Source organism: Schistocerca americana, chromosome 2 (assembly GCF_021461395.2).
Source record: "Schistocerca americana isolate TAMUIC-IGC-003095 chromosome 2, iqSchAmer2.1, whole genome shotgun sequence".
In the NCBI taxonomy this organism is placed as follows: Eukaryota; Metazoa; Arthropoda; class Insecta; order Orthoptera; family Acrididae; genus Schistocerca; species Schistocerca americana.
This window is the reverse complement of record NC_060120.1, coordinates 392,527,462-392,543,839: the sequence shown is the minus strand read 5'-3', so window position 1 is coordinate 392,543,839 and position 16,378 is coordinate 392,527,462. Positions and strand designations below refer to the sequence as shown.

Sequence of the window (16,378 nt, the reverse complement as noted above, 5' to 3'; positions counted from 1 at the left end):
GTGAAGTGTGTGTATTTTGTGCGACGCCACGGTATGAATCATCGCCAATTCAAAGGATTCCTGAAAGATATGGAAGCGGAGTATGGGGATATACCTTGCCACAGTACAGTTCGTTGGCTGAGTGGGGGAAAAGTTCTTGATGTTTTCTTTGCCATTCGTGAGGAAATATCCTTTTTCTCGAAATGAAAGGGGAAGAAATGCGTTGTCTGAAAGATATGGAACCTGGCGTTCCTAGCTGACATAACTATGCATCTGAATAATTTAAATCTGTCATTGCAGGGCAAAGGGCAGCTAATCATTGACATGCGCGACCAGATCAAAGCGTTCGTGGATAAGTTACGTTTATTTGAGAGGCAGATGAGTAATGGACATTTAACATTCTTCAATCGTCTTGCTTCTTTAAAACTACCTGAAGGTACTACTTTCGGCGATTACCAATCATAAAGTTCAAGGAGCTCATAACGTCGTTTGAAACACGATTCCGAGACCTCACTAGTTTGGAAATGGAACTTCAGGTGTTCAGCAATCCTTTTTCAGTTCCCCCCGATGCCTTGTCATCGTCACTTCAATTGGAGATTATTGATTTGCAAAATTCAACTTTGTTGAAAGAGAGGTACTACAACATGTTGGATTTGTCACGATGGTATCTTTCATTACAGCAAAAAACACTTCCCAAGCTTCACAACAATGCCGCTCAGATCATGTGCATGTTTGAATCTACGTATTGTTGTGAGCAGCTTTTCTCAGCAATGAAAAGAGTAAAAAGTAAGGAATGATCATTTCTTTAGGATGCAACAATGAAGACCATCCTCCGCATTAACGCTGCGAACACTTTGACGCCTGATATTTCTGATCTTGTAATGAAAAGAAAATATCAAGCTACAGCAATTTCTTGTAAAACAGTTGTTTCTTATTTATTTCCCGAACATCGTATTTCCTGGTGTAGCCTGTCACCACATCTTAGCAGCTAAGAGTATGAGGTTGTCGATCTTGTAAGACACAGCTGGCACATAAAAACGCTTGCCTTGCCGCCTGCCTCAGCCAACCGTGCCACGTGCCGGCCCACTTGAATGGTCACAGCGAACGACACGGCTCCCTGGAGCAGGGAGCGCTCCGCGGTTCACAACGGAGCCGACGAGCTGGAACAGCCTGCTGTAATCTATTGTCTACTGAATTTAGTACAGTTTCACTGCATGTATAGATGGCCTTCTCAATATCAGAACAGTTTAGAAATCCAAACTGTGAAATTGACAATACCGGTATACTATTTGATGTCAGATAGTTAAGAAACTGGTTGCATTTTAGTTGTACTAAATTTTTTGAAAAATGTTGGCAAAAGTGAATTTGGACAGAAATTTGACAATATTTTTTATCCCCTTTCTTAAACAAAGGCTTAACCCTTGCATATTTCAACCATCCAGGAATTGTTCCATTGAAAACAATTGTTTACATAGACACACTAGGTAAGTTCTTGTAGAACATAAATACTTTTGGATTAAAGAAGACCATCCACTGAAAAGCTTGCACCATGCAGGAGCATAAGCGTGTGTGCGTGTGTGTGTGTGTGTGTGTGTGTGTAGGTGGATGGATTGGGGGAGGGCACCTCCCTCCCCCCCCCCCCCCCCCCCCCCCCAGCTTGTCAAAGGATAACCCCAAAAGCTAGCACATTTTCTTTCCTTTGTGTGTGCCAATTAATAACTCAATACTTCTGCTTTTCGGTGAGTGGTCTCCCTTAATCCAAAAGTGGTTACATTGATAGTGTAATATGTTACTGAGCTCAAAATCACACTATTTAATTAACTTTGATGACTTTTATCATACTAGAGTTTTTTATTTTAAAGATTTTATGGTGGACATTACTTCTACTAGGTTAGGGATGGTCAGTGACGTTATTACATATAACCTGTATGAGGTACTGTCTGGCAGCGTCTACAAGGCCTGACAACCCCATCTTTTCAGTCACAGTATTGAAATGCTTGTCAAAAAGTTTTGTAACACTGCAAACATCTGTTACAAATGTTATCATTTGCTATTAATGCTATGTGCCCCTCTTCATACCTGGTTCTAACAGTCTCCTACTTCACTATATTCCGTATCACCTTTATTTTGTTATCTGCTGTGATTACCTTTTTCTCATAATGTATTTCCTTTGATGTCCATGTTACTAATGTTTATATTTTGCAGTATGTCTTGTAATATGCTACAACATCAACATCAGAGCTGTTTCTGAATGGTAGATACAGTTGCCTTTTTCTTTTACAATATTCCTCTCATCCTTGAGTCGTCCATGGCTTCTTTCCAGACTTTGGTATAACCTGGGTTAGTTTTGGGGCCAAACATTATTGAAATAAGATAAGCAGTTTATTAACAAAAGTTTTTTATTTTTCATCCATGCCATAAGCACTGTATACATCACTCCATTCATGTCTTTAAGGAGTGTCCTAAAATAATCAATTTTTGACTTACTAGCTAAGCCGTGGCGTGGCTCTTGGGCGCAAGACGCTATCGATTACTCCTCTGGTTGAGGTTGGCACTATGTGCGATTGCGAGCGCCTCCTGTCGGAGCGGGTCCTAACGGGGGAGTGAGTATGAGTAACGAGAGTCTGGGGCGGGCAGCAGGGGAGAAGGGACATTGCGGCTGCACTCTGAGGCGACAAGAGAAGAGTTGTTGTGCACGGCCGAGAAGGGAGAGTTGAGCAAGGCGGCAGTCCAGCGAGCAGACACCAGCTCCGGGAGCTGTGGACGTGACGTGGGTCGTATTATGGCGCAGTATAGTTTGCTTGGTATGCATCTGCTGCTCCCTTTATGCCCACGTGTGTTGTTCTGTCCGTATGTGCATTGAAAAGGTTGCGCTCCAGCTGGAACAATGGCTTGTGCTTTACGTTCATGCACCCTGACTCATTTGTTTTGCTGCAGGCAGTTGTAATTTCAGAGATTTTTCTTTCGTCACAATTGCCTTAGCACGGTGGTGCCTAGTATCCGAGAACAAGACAGCTAACGTGTGACCTGTTTTGGGTTTTGGAGTCCTGTTTGGGCAACCTAGTTATCATGCACACAAATGTATTGCTGCCGAGTGAGGTTAGCCCTAATCTTGTGAAACTGAACTTTCAGTGACTGGCTCGTCTGCAAATTAATTAATTTAACCTTTGTGGTGTATTTTTTGCTTTCAATGGTGAATTTCTTGTCATTCATTTGTGTATGTTTCGCCGTTAATGATAACTGTAAGATAGCAAGGTCTTGAAGGGCTCGCGTATCGTGACTGTTTAATTTGATTTCTTGTTTATCGGTCTGGTGAAAACTTATGCCAAGTTTACTAATTTCCGCCTGTGGTCCGGAAGTTGGTTTGAAGGTAAATCCGTGGGTAAATCTTCACTGGACCTAACTGTTAACTGATCTTGGGTTGAACTAATGCCATTATCAAATCGTTTCTTGTGTGCTATAAATTGTATTACCATAGACAAGGAGACAGGGCGCATTCTGTGGTCGAGGGGTAGGCACGGTTGCTGCTTTGCGCATGGCGTCTTGTCGCTCGCTATCATTTCCCGCGTTAGTACGGGCAGCGTGAGATTTGTTTGCTCGCAGTGGTATGGGCGCTAGTCAGCTGTGCCTGCTCCCACTTCAGGGTGTGCCGTGTTTCGTAAGGCATACGCCGACTTTCAGTCACTGTTACTCCTGTGTTGTTGTCGGTCGCTTACAGAAACATTAGTCTGTTTTAGCAAGGTGGCCGCTGGGCCGTGACGATGTCGGTTGATGACCAGCGTTGGGGCGGTCGTCCGTTCTGAGTGGCTTCAGTCACTTGGACTTGGCAGTTACCTTCTGATTAAACAGATCAATTTGTTTATTTGCAGTAAATTCCTAAGTAGTTCGTGAGAAAGGTTGTAACTGAGATTTTCATGAATTTACACAACTCAAGCATTTTGGTAAGGCATTTTCCTATCTATGTTTTATTTAAATGAGAATTCTTTATTGGGGTTATTCACCTGTTGATGCTTAACATAAAATTTGTAACTTAGCTTTCATGATTTTATTTAATAAGCATTCTTGTAAAGCAGTCCTTTATCTACGTTTTATTGATTGGTAATTCTTTCTTGGTGTTATTCACTGGTTGAGGGTTAACATATGTTTGTAACCAAGTTTATGTCCTTGCTTAATTGAGATTTGTTAAGAGCCTTTATTGCCGGAAGATCATTAAAGCTTGAGTGCTTGTAATTGTGAATAATGTTGTCTATGTTGTGGGCTACCCTTCCACTTCCACAGCCAAGCTGTCCTATCTACCAGTACACTAGCTATCCTCTTGAAATCAGATTCAAAAGATTTTATATCCTGTTCAGTATTAACATTTAACAAAAGGAATTGCATGTCATGGTCTGAGAGGTCGTTGACTATTGGTTTTGTAATATAATTTTGCTCATTAGACATTTCTATAAAGATATTATCAACAGCTTTTTGTGAGTAATTAACTAACCTACTTAGAAATATTATGATAGGAATTAAGTTAAATGATAGTATTACTGACTAATAACTTCTTACTGGGGCAGTTCTTAAGAAAAATTGTATTGTAGCCGGTTGAGCATTAATTACTGTGGACAATTTAATTCATCATGCTCTGCTGCTCCCCAGGTGCTGAGAAAGTGTTTAAACAGGGACCTGGCTTTTCCTACAATGCTACTGACATGTTAGTGCATCCCGTTCAACTGACTTCTCACAGCTATGGACAACATACTTCCACATTTCAACGAATAAACAAATTTCAAGTTTTTCTTTGTGTGCTATCATTTGCAAAAAAACATTTCAATATCTCGAAACATTTACAAATACGACAATTGTTATGACCACATGATTCCCGACGCGAGGGACAGAAATGGATACACTGTGTGACACCATCAGGTATAAATACCAATAACTCGAGAACCAAATGAATTGTCACGACAGAACACAACTTCAAAAACATTGAAACAAGCAGGTTTTGCAGTGATCACCACAAACAAGTGTGTATTTTTGTGTTAATACTGAAAAACTGTTTAAATTTAATTGTAACTGTACATAGAAAATTTGGAAAATTTTGAGCTGTTTATGAGACATTCAGATTCCTTACTGTGCTGTCTATCAGACAGCAACATGCAGTTAACAATCTGTGGCCATTTCAATGAAGATTTTGTACTGGATTCTGATAGGATAAATGATCTAGAAATCTTATTTGTATTCTACAATTGGATCTCTTTAATTAATTTTCCAACATTGGTGAATGAAGATAGTAAGACTCTAATTGATAATGTATTCACTGATGAGGCTCGCAGCAAGAAAATAACTGTATGTCCAGTTATATATATCTCTGATGAGTTAGTTACTATAAATAATATAGTGCCTCATAGTATATGTACCCCTCAGTGGAAATCAGAATAATTAATAGCTGTAGGACAAACTTTTTAAGAACAGTTTACAAGAGATGACATGGGATAAAATTTATAATGGCCCAAAGACTGATATAAAATTTAATATATTCCATGATAAATTCATATCATCATTTGGAAATAGCTTTCTTTATAAGCTAATCTAAAGGACATTAAACAACCACGTAAAAAAATCATGAATCACTAGAAAGATTAAAGCATCTTGTGAAAGTAACAGGGAAATGTATCTGCTGGCAAGAACAAGTAAAGATCCTGCACTATAAAAACTACTCAAAACTACTAAGAAACGACATTAAAAACCAAGAAACATGCACATTATGTCAGAAAACAGTGATTCCAATAACAAAGTGAAAATGGAATGTAGTGAAACAAGAGGCAGGACAACCGGCCAGTAATAGGATAAAATTACAATTGTTTCAAACAGAAGGGCTATAAAAGTGAGTCACAGGTAGCAAATGCTTTTAATGAACATTTCATAAACATGGTAGAAAACTTAGGGGCAAACAGTTCAAGAGAAAAAACACAGCAGTATGCTGCAAAAACAAACCTCATAACACTCAATCATATGGATGTCTCACCCAGTTCTCCATCACAAATTACATTAATTACATATTCTCTCAAAAGTAAAAGCTCATCTGGATTTGATAGTTTTTCAAACATAGTATTACAAACTTGCTACCATATAATAACCACTGTCTTTCCAGAAATATGTGATTTATCACTAACTTGGGACATTTTTCCAGAGGGACTATAAGAAAGGTGATAGGGGAGCTTTCAGTAACTACCAATCTGTTTCATTAATGGCATCATTTTCCAAAATTTCTGAAGTGACATATTCTACAATAGTATTCCACCAGAGCAACAACAATATCCTTTTATAAATAACAGTTTGAATTTCAAAAGAGTTGTTCAACTGAGAATGCCATCTACACACTCACTCACCAAATTTTACGAGTGTTAAATTACAAAATAGCACCAGTTAGTTTTCTGTGACCTACCTGAGGCATTTGAACTGTGCACATCACAATATTCTCCTAGGTAAACTGAGGTTTTATGCAACTGATAGTACAGACAACCAATTCATATCATATCTAACCGAAAGAATGCAGAAACTTATGCTTAACAATTCAACTAGTGCAAGTTGTGAAGATTGTTCTGATTGGGGAGAAATCACTTGTGGTGTTTCAGTCTTAGGTTGACTATTGTTTCTCATATACATGAATTATCTACCATCTAATATATAATATGCAGAATTAGTTCTTTTGCATAGACAGTGAAACTTCGATTTTATGTTTTTCGCAATTCTATCAATTTATAACCCTCGCGTAAAACCCATAAGATAAATGCTAAAAATTCCCCGATTTTATTCCTCTTTCTAGTAAGGTTTATCTCAATTTTATGTTCTTACTCAGCGTCTCGCTTGACTTCGTCCTGTTTTCTTCCTAACTATTGACATCTGATGTGACTGAATTTGTTATAAGGGGCACAAAAGGCAGACAGGTCACACTGTGGGTAGCGGCGGAGTTAAGGGAATATTTTAGGCTGTTGCATAGAGATGTGACATGAGAGAGGAAACAGTGACGCAATCCACAACTGGCACTGCCAACACAAATTGCAACGTTTTGCTTCACCATGCAATTATGATACAACTACTGCTGGATTACAGCGTCATACACACCAGGTCAATATGTGATGAAGAAGCCCAGCCGCCACCTCCTCTTGTGTAACTAATAACTCAGTCTCATCTCTTTGCATGTATTTCTGGTGTACTGTATTCAGCAACAATATTACCTGTCAACCTTTTAAATTCAAACACTGAGTCTCGAGGGATATGCTCAGTCAGAATCGAGGAAATGACGGACATTTCCGGCTAGTGAGCTCTTATTGGCTGGAGACTTGCTATGTCACCCAACAGCCAGTGCAGCCACAACACCACACTAACACACTTTCTTTAGCTCACTCCGTCTAAGTTTACACACCTTAGTCTACGAAACATTCAAAATTACTAAAGTACTGAATCACAAAGTATAAATCGGCACAGAAGCTACGAATCGAAGTCGGTGCGAGAATTTCATTTTTACCCCCCTAGATTGCAATTTTACCAACACATAACTTATAAACAAATCGCACAGCCATAAACGAACAACAAAGAAATTTCAAAATTTTACGTCATATAACAAATGTATTAGGGGAAAAAAAGTGGATGTTGCCACTAATAATACCACAATGTACGTAAAAGAAGAGGCTAGCACTTTTGCTAATGATGTACGAGGTAACTGAGCCATTTCCCAACACATTACGGCTACAAATTATACTTCAAAACAGTCACTTCGAAGATCCTTTCATTTTAATTTCACCTCGAAAATAGCAAAAAATTATAGTTTACATGGTGAAATAAACTGAAAATTGTAAAACATGGTGAAAACTGTCGAATTACATCATCTCAGATGTTTGTTTTCCACTTGCAGCCAATAGCTGTATAGCATGGTCATGTCAAGCGAATGCTATAGATAAACAGCAAGCTTGCTTGACAGCTTGTTACAAATTATGGCTGATGTGATCACTGTATGGCAAACGGAGTGATCATGGCTTCCACTTATGTTTATCTGCTTACAGTAGTTCTGCTTAGAGCCTGTCGGCAGAATCTGGAACGTGTTGTTCCTCTACCGACTGCAGCCAATGTAGGCTACTCCATCTGCTATGTGTGGTGCCACAATTAACAGGATGTGTTCAATGAAGAGTCGTGCGATGGCTTGTTTGTCTTTGCTCCAGCCCTCAATTATGTTTAATATGTTGTGATGGCAGGCAGATTGTTATAAATGCAACAGGTTACTGGGACAGAGAAACACTAAAATCACAACAGCCTTAACTATATTTTATGTTCATTGGTATGAGAACCATGTGTGAAGGAAAACTTGTGTGTCTATAGTGCTTTCATGAAACCTGCTGTGTTTACACTACAGCAAGCAATGAGTTCGAAGTGCAAATAGATTGCACTGGCAATAATGCAAAACACTCTCCTTCAACCACTCAACACAATGAACAAGGAAAAGTTTACAAGCAATACATTAGAGGTCACAGCACTCACATCACCGGAGTATGCTGCTCTGCCATTGATTATAGAAGGAAAACCCACACATGTTGAATTCCGACACTTTTCATTGTACTTCACAGTTTTCTGTTTCATTCACCACATTCAACAATTTTTACTTTTTTCTGGGTGAGCAAAAAGGAAAGATCTCTGAAAAATGAGTGTTTCTTGAAAACTGATGAACTTCATTATCACAAATTACTGTATAAACATTGTATTGTACATTTAATTCCCTTCACTTGTACAGATTCTATACTATGTATTGGATACGATTATGATTTTTAACCATAAATGCCAATTACATATGTTTTTGCTCGTGTTTTGGGGGTTTTGATATTTTCCTTGATTCTGCATTTTCGTCAATTTTGTGATTCTTATGTCTAGATCACATGAAAACGTAAAATAGCAGTTACACAGTAACATGAGTATTGTAATCAATCCAAACATACATACAGTATCAGAAGTAAATTCTTAAAAGTATCATTGAGTGGTTTTCTGCGAGTGGTCTCGCTTTAATTTCAAGATGAGACAGCATCTCAATTCAGCATATCTAAAAGTACTACAACAATTACAGCACATGGAGAATAAATACAACATAGGGTGGAAACTTCAACATTTTCAGGCAGCAAACATGTGGGGTGTTATTTGCCATAATTGTCGCAGGCTGATGGTCCAGAAATAAATTTGTAAAACAATGTTTCCCTATCTAATTGTCAACATCCTGTGAGTTTTTACAACTGAATACAGTGGAAAAAATTGTAGTTGGTTGGATATGGATTCTATCCCTCTGTGGAAACATATGCTACAGGTTTGTACCTTAATTTTCTAAATATTCTTTTCCTCAAGGAAATGTCTGAGTTCCCTGTCCAAAGGTCCAAGACTACCCTAAAAACAATCCCATTATCTTCATAATTTTTTATTGCTTTCCAGCACAAAATTTTCTCACAGTTGAAAATTTCTTTAAGTTACCATTCGCTTGGATTATTTTGTTTTTAAAACATAGTAAGAGAGTAACACCCTGCACAGAGTCCTAATTGCATGGAGAGACTTTGCATCTTTTATTTATCTTACAATTGCAGTATTCATCTTCAAACTGTGATTATTTCATAAAGGTTTTACTAGCCTCTCAATGCAATTAATCAAATTCAAAACCTCTCTTATCTGTAACACTTACTGCTCAACAGCTCGCGTAACAGTGCTTGCCGAAGTTTGCACAGCCAGCACAGCATCTGGAGCTGACAGTGCTTAACAGATTTTCATTTAAGTCTCAAAGTTTGTGGCCAACAGTGGCCAAATTACAGAAGTACAAAATACAGAATTGTAATTCTTAGCATCTTAGTAATTCTTAGTATCTTCTTTCACAGTTTACAGAAGACATAGCACCTCTGTTTATATTTATGAGAGATCACCTGTGCATCATATTTCCAATACATATCCTTACAATTCCCTACTTATCCTTACAATGTGATGGTTTTAAAACAACACTTTATGGCCTTTTCAAATGTGAGAACTGTGAGTCACTGGACCGGTCATTTAAAACAGCAATACTGGAATCATGCAGCACAACCTCTAATATTTACCTCACATTAAGTGCTGCCAAAGGCAATTCTCAGCAATGACCTTTCTCAGGTTACAGCAAGTTTTATGTGTAACTACTGCGTTTGCCAAATATTGCAACCTCTAAATGGAAATGTTTGTTCTTTGACCATAATGCAGAAAATGTTGAATGAAGCAATGTAAACAGAATAAGTTCAGTATTAGTACAAAAATACATATTCCTTGACATGCTCTCTACTCATTCATGTTGTTTGTTAGTGTGCATATGCTCTTATCCCTCCCCCCCGCCACTCCCTCCCCAAATTTGCCCTTCCCTAGCACCCCTCCCTACAAAACACATTTAAATGAATAACTGTCATTGGCAAGCGCAAGACATCATTCCATACCTTATTTAGGTTGAACTCGAACAATGGATCTTTTGCAGCTGCACTGACAAATCTTTCTACAATGACCTTTCCAAAAGGACCTCGTTCGACATTAGCATCTGGCTTGAACCTGAAACATTTTAATAAAACTCTCTCCATTTTTAGTGAAATTTTAAGTGTTCTAATAAATAAATCACAATCAGAAGAATGTCACAGTATGAGAATTAATGAAAAGATTTCATCATAATACAAATAAGGCAATTCAAATTATACTTACTTGCTTGTCTGAAAGAACAGACATCACTAACAATCGACAGCCGTATGAAATTAGCTCGAAATAAATTCACTGAGTGTGAATACCTTGGCACCCATTGTGTTAGATATAGATATACTACCTATTACTGGCGTATGAAAATTTGTGATAGTCCAGATGTATTAACAGATAGCCGAAGTGGTTAAGGCAATTGCTCAGGATAAGCAGGAAATCCAGATTCAAAACCAGATCCAGCACAAATTTTCATATGTCTTTAATAGGTAGTATCGCTATAACTAATACAGCCATTATCAAGATATTAACACTCAGCAAATTTATTTTGAACTAATTCAAATCATGTTTACCAAAAAATGATTTTTAATGCCCTGTGCCAGAGAAAAATAAATGCAAGGAAGGAAGGTACCATATTTTATACCACCCAGCTTCATCAATACCAATTACCACAGACAGACTGTCTTTCATAAATAAACTGTACAATGTTATGGAAGGAAATGGAAGATGAGGAATCGTATACTAAATTTTCACAAAAAGTTAGGTGTCATTGGTGAGTACTATAGATGTCATATATGTGACGTTAATATGAGTTGTTGAACGTTTGATCTCAGTGGTCTTCCAATGGTTACATGCCGAGGTCCCATTGACGTGAAGTGTGGCACTCGATCAATCTGAAGAGATTGAGAGATATTTTCTGAAATTATAAAATGTAGGGGACCTACAGGGGGGCATGGTGTCCTAATGGAAATCAATAAGTCATGTTTTCGTATGACGAGTGGTGGGTGAAGGTATGATGTTGTGGGACGTTGGGTTTGGGGTGCTGTTATTTCACGCGGGGAATCTTCTGACGTAGTAATTTGGGTGGTTGAAAATCATACTAAGCAAGTTTTATTTTCTCTTATACAAGAATATGTGCTAGAGGCTTTATGATAATGTTTGGTGTGTTCGCTGTCATAAAGGGTTGGGCAGGAAAGATTTACAACCACCTTGTCATGAACTATATCTTCGAAATTAAAGACTTTGAGACTAGGACATGTGCAAACACTTTTGAGAGATATTGGAGGGTTGTGAAATCTGTTGTAGGGAGGGACAAAAGGTGCTATTCTGTCCTGCAGGCTCACCTTGATGAGTACCGCTAGCAGAAGAGTGTTCCTCGGGGTTACTGTAGTTTCCAGGGGTCCACAAAAATACAGAAAATGTGTAGGTCCTTGTTTGTAAGTTAAATAGGAGTGGGTGACAGTAGGTATAGTTTTCTTTTTTTTGGGCGGGGGGGGGGGGGGGGGGGGGGTTCGATTGGATTTGTTTCATGTGTGGCATTGATTTCTTTTACCTTTTTTTTTCTTTTTTTTTTTTTTTTTTTTTTTTTTTTTAAATACTTCAGTTTTTTAATGTGATGGTTAAATTGTTTCATTTTCACGTGTTTGACAGTTCTTCATTTTTTGGTTTTATTTCTGTTAATGAGTTACAATCTATTTCGCAGCAAAATCTGCATCTAGTAAGATGGACTTTTTTCTTCTTCCATTTTCTCGTTTTTCATTCAAGCAGCTACTGATACATGATGTATGACTTGTATGTTTTGTAATGGAAAGTTTTAAGTGTTCGTAATTTTTTTTTAATATTGTGGTTCATCTTTCTGTTTTGTTTACCTAGTATGTGACATTGTCACCAAAGTGATATCAAGTGTAATTATTTCATAGATTTTGGTTCTCTGCATTGGTAATGACCTTTTCAGTTGTGCTATATGTCAAGTGATGTTTTCATAACCATGTTTTGTCAATCACAGTGATTTTTTACTTTCTGCATTGATATCATCATTTTTAAGTTGAGCTATATAGCTCAAATGGTATTTTCGATATCGACTTTTGTTACTTTTCATGATTTTTGTGTCACCTGTTGGCTTTTTGTATTGATATCAGTCTTTCAAGCTGAACTATACAGGGTAGCCAGAAACAGTCTAGAAAGCTTGTCATGGTGTTACAGGGTAGGTTGTGCAGAGAAATAATTGTTAAGTAAAAATTCCATTCATTCTAGTATTTCTGATTTAATTAGCACTGAAGTTCGACACTCATGTTTTTGTATGTACAAATTCAAGCAGCCTGCCAGAGACAGTGTCGCCAAACATATTCTTCAAACTGAACAAACATAGCTTTTGCAATCCTAGCTTCAATGATAATGAGCATTTGAACAAATGTTAACTCCCAGACCTGCAGATGTCTGTGCATTAGCATGTATTAGCGCATCCGTGCTTGAATTTGCATGCGCAACGACCTGCTAATTAAATCAGAAATGGCACAACATATCAAATTTTATTCATAACAATTACTTTTCACCACATACTACACTGTTACACCCTTACAAGTTTTTCAGGCTGTTTCTAACCACCCTTTATAGCTCAACGGCTGTTTTTGACATCGCCTTTCGTCTGTTTTCGCTAAGTGTACTGGTATCGGCTTTTGGCTTTCTGTACTGGTATTTGTTTTTGGCTTTCTGCATTGGTACCGATCTTTCAAGTTGAGCCATACATCTTAACAGTTGGTTTTGATAGCACCCTTCATCAGTTTTCGCAATCTTTCATTATGTATATTGGTATTACAGTTGTTTTGCACCTTTTTTTTTAGACTAGTGCTGCATTGTTTTTCTGTGGGTGTTTCAATTAGTATATTTTACTATTACTGTGGTTTTGTGTATGAAATGTTAGTTTCTGCTCCCCCAAACATTTCCCCCTTTCTGGAGGTTGTCCCATAAGCTTCAATATTTATTATTAATAATTTGTACATTTCTGTATTTCATGTTTATATTTTCACTCCACGGAAACGTGTATAATGCTTTTGCCCACCAATTTGAAATCATGTTTGTGTAACATTTTGAGGTTTCATGTGATATTACAGATCAAAGCTGACAGGCATTACTGTGTCCTCATGAATATTTTTGTACTTCCTCCTTTGCCCAATGTTTAATCATAGTTACCTTCCTTGTATGTATATTTGTCTGTCCTACTTTTCTTACTGCCGTTTTTTGAGACCTCCATTCCTCTTCTCCTCTTCTCTAAGGCCATAAATACTAAAGTAGTGAATACTACTGTAATGCACATCAGCATTCCTCAGTATTTGAGTAACTCACATCTTTCCACATTGATTCTTCTGGATGATTCTCTTAAACTTCAGTCAGTTCCTCATCAATAACACAATGTGGCAAAAGTCAGCTGCTCCTGGGTACACCTTATAATCCAATACATGATTTTGGAATTTGTGTGTAACAATGATGTAATCAAGCTGGAATCTTTGTGTGTCTCCAAGTCTTATCCGTCTCCTCTTACGGTATTAGTTATTTGTCCTCTCTCTGCCCTACATTCCACCTTCCTATTTAAAATGAATCTTACTCTTGGTATACAATTTTTGCTGCTGTTGATAGTACTCTGTTTTTGTCCAATCAGATACTTTTATCTTCTTTCTGTTACAGTAAACTGACACCATTATTTTTATATTGAGTCACTCCCCTTTTCAGATTTTCTTGCTTTCCTAGCACATTCAGACTTCCAAAATTGCACACACCATTGCGTACTCTGACTTCTAAAATGTTACCCTATGGTTTATCATACTACTCTCTCTCTCTCTCTCTCTCTCTCTCTCTCTCTCTGTCCCTCCTCCCTCCCTACCTCTGCCTCCCCCCAAGGCTTTGTTTTGGACCTACCATTTGGCAGTCACATCTCAGATGTCAGAATGAGGGACTAGTCCCATGAATGCCAATGAAGGGATCATCATACCAAGTTTTCACTTACAGGCCACATGTCCTATGGATACAAAATATGTGTCTGTAATGCAGTGGTTTCCATTGTCTTCTGATCCTCAAGCGTTAGGTTGGGTGACTCTTTGCACAAAAAGTCTTCAGTTGTGATTGCTGATGACCTTTACCGAAATTTATCCGGTGGCTGGGATTGAACCCGCAACTCAACTCAGGTAATTTTAATAGCAGTTGAAATGTTAATCCCATACCAAGGTGATTATCTGCTGTTTAAATAGAGCAAATAACCTCATTCCTACAGGAAGAAAACTTACACACCACCACAACTTCTTCTTCTTCTTCTACTACTACTACTACTACTAATACTATAAAAATATCAGTATATACTTTTACTGTAATTTTCAAATATAAACTGGCATCTTCTGTATAATTTAATATACCTGCAAGCATACTGTTTCTCAAAATCTCGGCCTCTGAAGTCTGGTTCCTCTTTCACCATATCGGCATCCTCACCTGCCTCTACATCAGCTTCAAACATTTGTGAACGAAGCCTTACAAGAATGCGACCTGGTCTGACCATCTTTGGTTTCAAACTGGAACCGACCCTGTGCCTAAAGAAATGAAAGGATCACAAAATAATTTCACCAATAACATAAAATACAATTTTTAAGATATCACTAATTATAAAGTATAAACACTAGTGTAAAATGTTATAAGCAAGCAAAGACATTAACAACCCAAATGCTGGTTTGTATGAAACATTGCTTTATTGGAAATGGTCCAAGTGGAGGTGGTACACTCTAACCTTCCTCTGACCTTTGAATTGACTACCCCAGCCATTTACAGGGGGACCTTCACCTAACATGGAATTCGAACCATGGTGCAAGCTGATATTTAACAGACATTATCAGGGTCAATTGATAAGAATCCTATCATTGTCCGGGATCAGACCTCAAGCCTCTGGAATCACAGTCTGACACTTAACTGTAGAGCCAATGAGCCGCACCTCAAAATGGTGACTACAGCATATGTAGTAGCTATTGTTTACACGGAAAATTTCAGAAGTTGAAAAACAATAGAAAAACTCAAATTTAGTCTCCAGAACTTTAATGGGTAAAATATGTAATTAAAAACTGATGAAAGTGATTTACTTGAAAATATTTCACAGGTAAATTAGTGATCAAAAACTTCTGCAGTGACACAATTCTAGTTTAAAATTCATTTACAGGAGGAAATTCAGTAGGGGTAATTACCACACAACAGGCTACACAATACTGACATTAACTGGGTCAACAAACTAGCAGCGACTAATCTTATCAACAGCCCACGTAGCACTCAAAAATGCCTTTGCTAATGAAAGAAAGGAGAACTTGACAGAACTATGTATTCATAAACTCATTTTATCTAACTGAGCGTATCCCTCATCAAACGCATCTGTAAACATATTTGAGTTTATACAGCTTAATTATCTACTTACAGGTGGCATGTTTATTACCGGCCTGCTTGTATAGCACAACGCCCAGTGCACAAGTTTACAAGACAGGGAGGTGAATCAGACAGGGTTACATTCAAGAACAACAACTGTTGGTACAATTCCACATGAGTTTGAATGCTTCTGCTTTTCCCATCATTTTGAGGGATACATTTGGGAGGACATAACACACAGAATGAATTTTCGCACTGGAGCAAAGTGTGCATTGATTTGAAATTTCCTGTCAGTTTAATACTGTTTGTCAGACTGGGACTCAAACTGAGTCTGAGACTTTTGCCTTCTGCAAGCAAGTGCTCTACCAACTACACTATCCAAGCACGACTCATGATTCAAACACACAGCTTTATTTCCACAAGCAGCCCAGCCCCTACCTTTCAACAGATCTCAAAGTATGAGGGTGGGTCATGAGTTGTGCTTGGACAGCTCAGTCAGTAGAGCACTTGCCCGTGAAAG

At 37.9% G+C, this 16,378-nt stretch overlaps 1 protein-coding gene across 1 annotated transcript in view; it reads right to left on the bottom strand.

Annotated features, from left to right (window-relative positions):
• The window catches only part of LOC124595385, a 106,140-nt gene that overhangs the window by 64,797 nt on the left and 24,965 nt on the right, over positions 1 to 16,378 (bottom strand). The window contains exons 5-6 of the mRNA XM_047134104.1: positions 14,874 to 15,044; positions 10,446 to 10,554 (exon numbers count right to left, since the gene is read on the bottom strand). Of these exons, the coding sequence (XP_046990060.1) occupies positions 10,446 to 10,554; positions 14,874 to 15,044 (280 nt within the window). The remainder of the gene's footprint in view (positions 1 to 10,445; positions 10,555 to 14,873; positions 15,045 to 16,378) is intronic.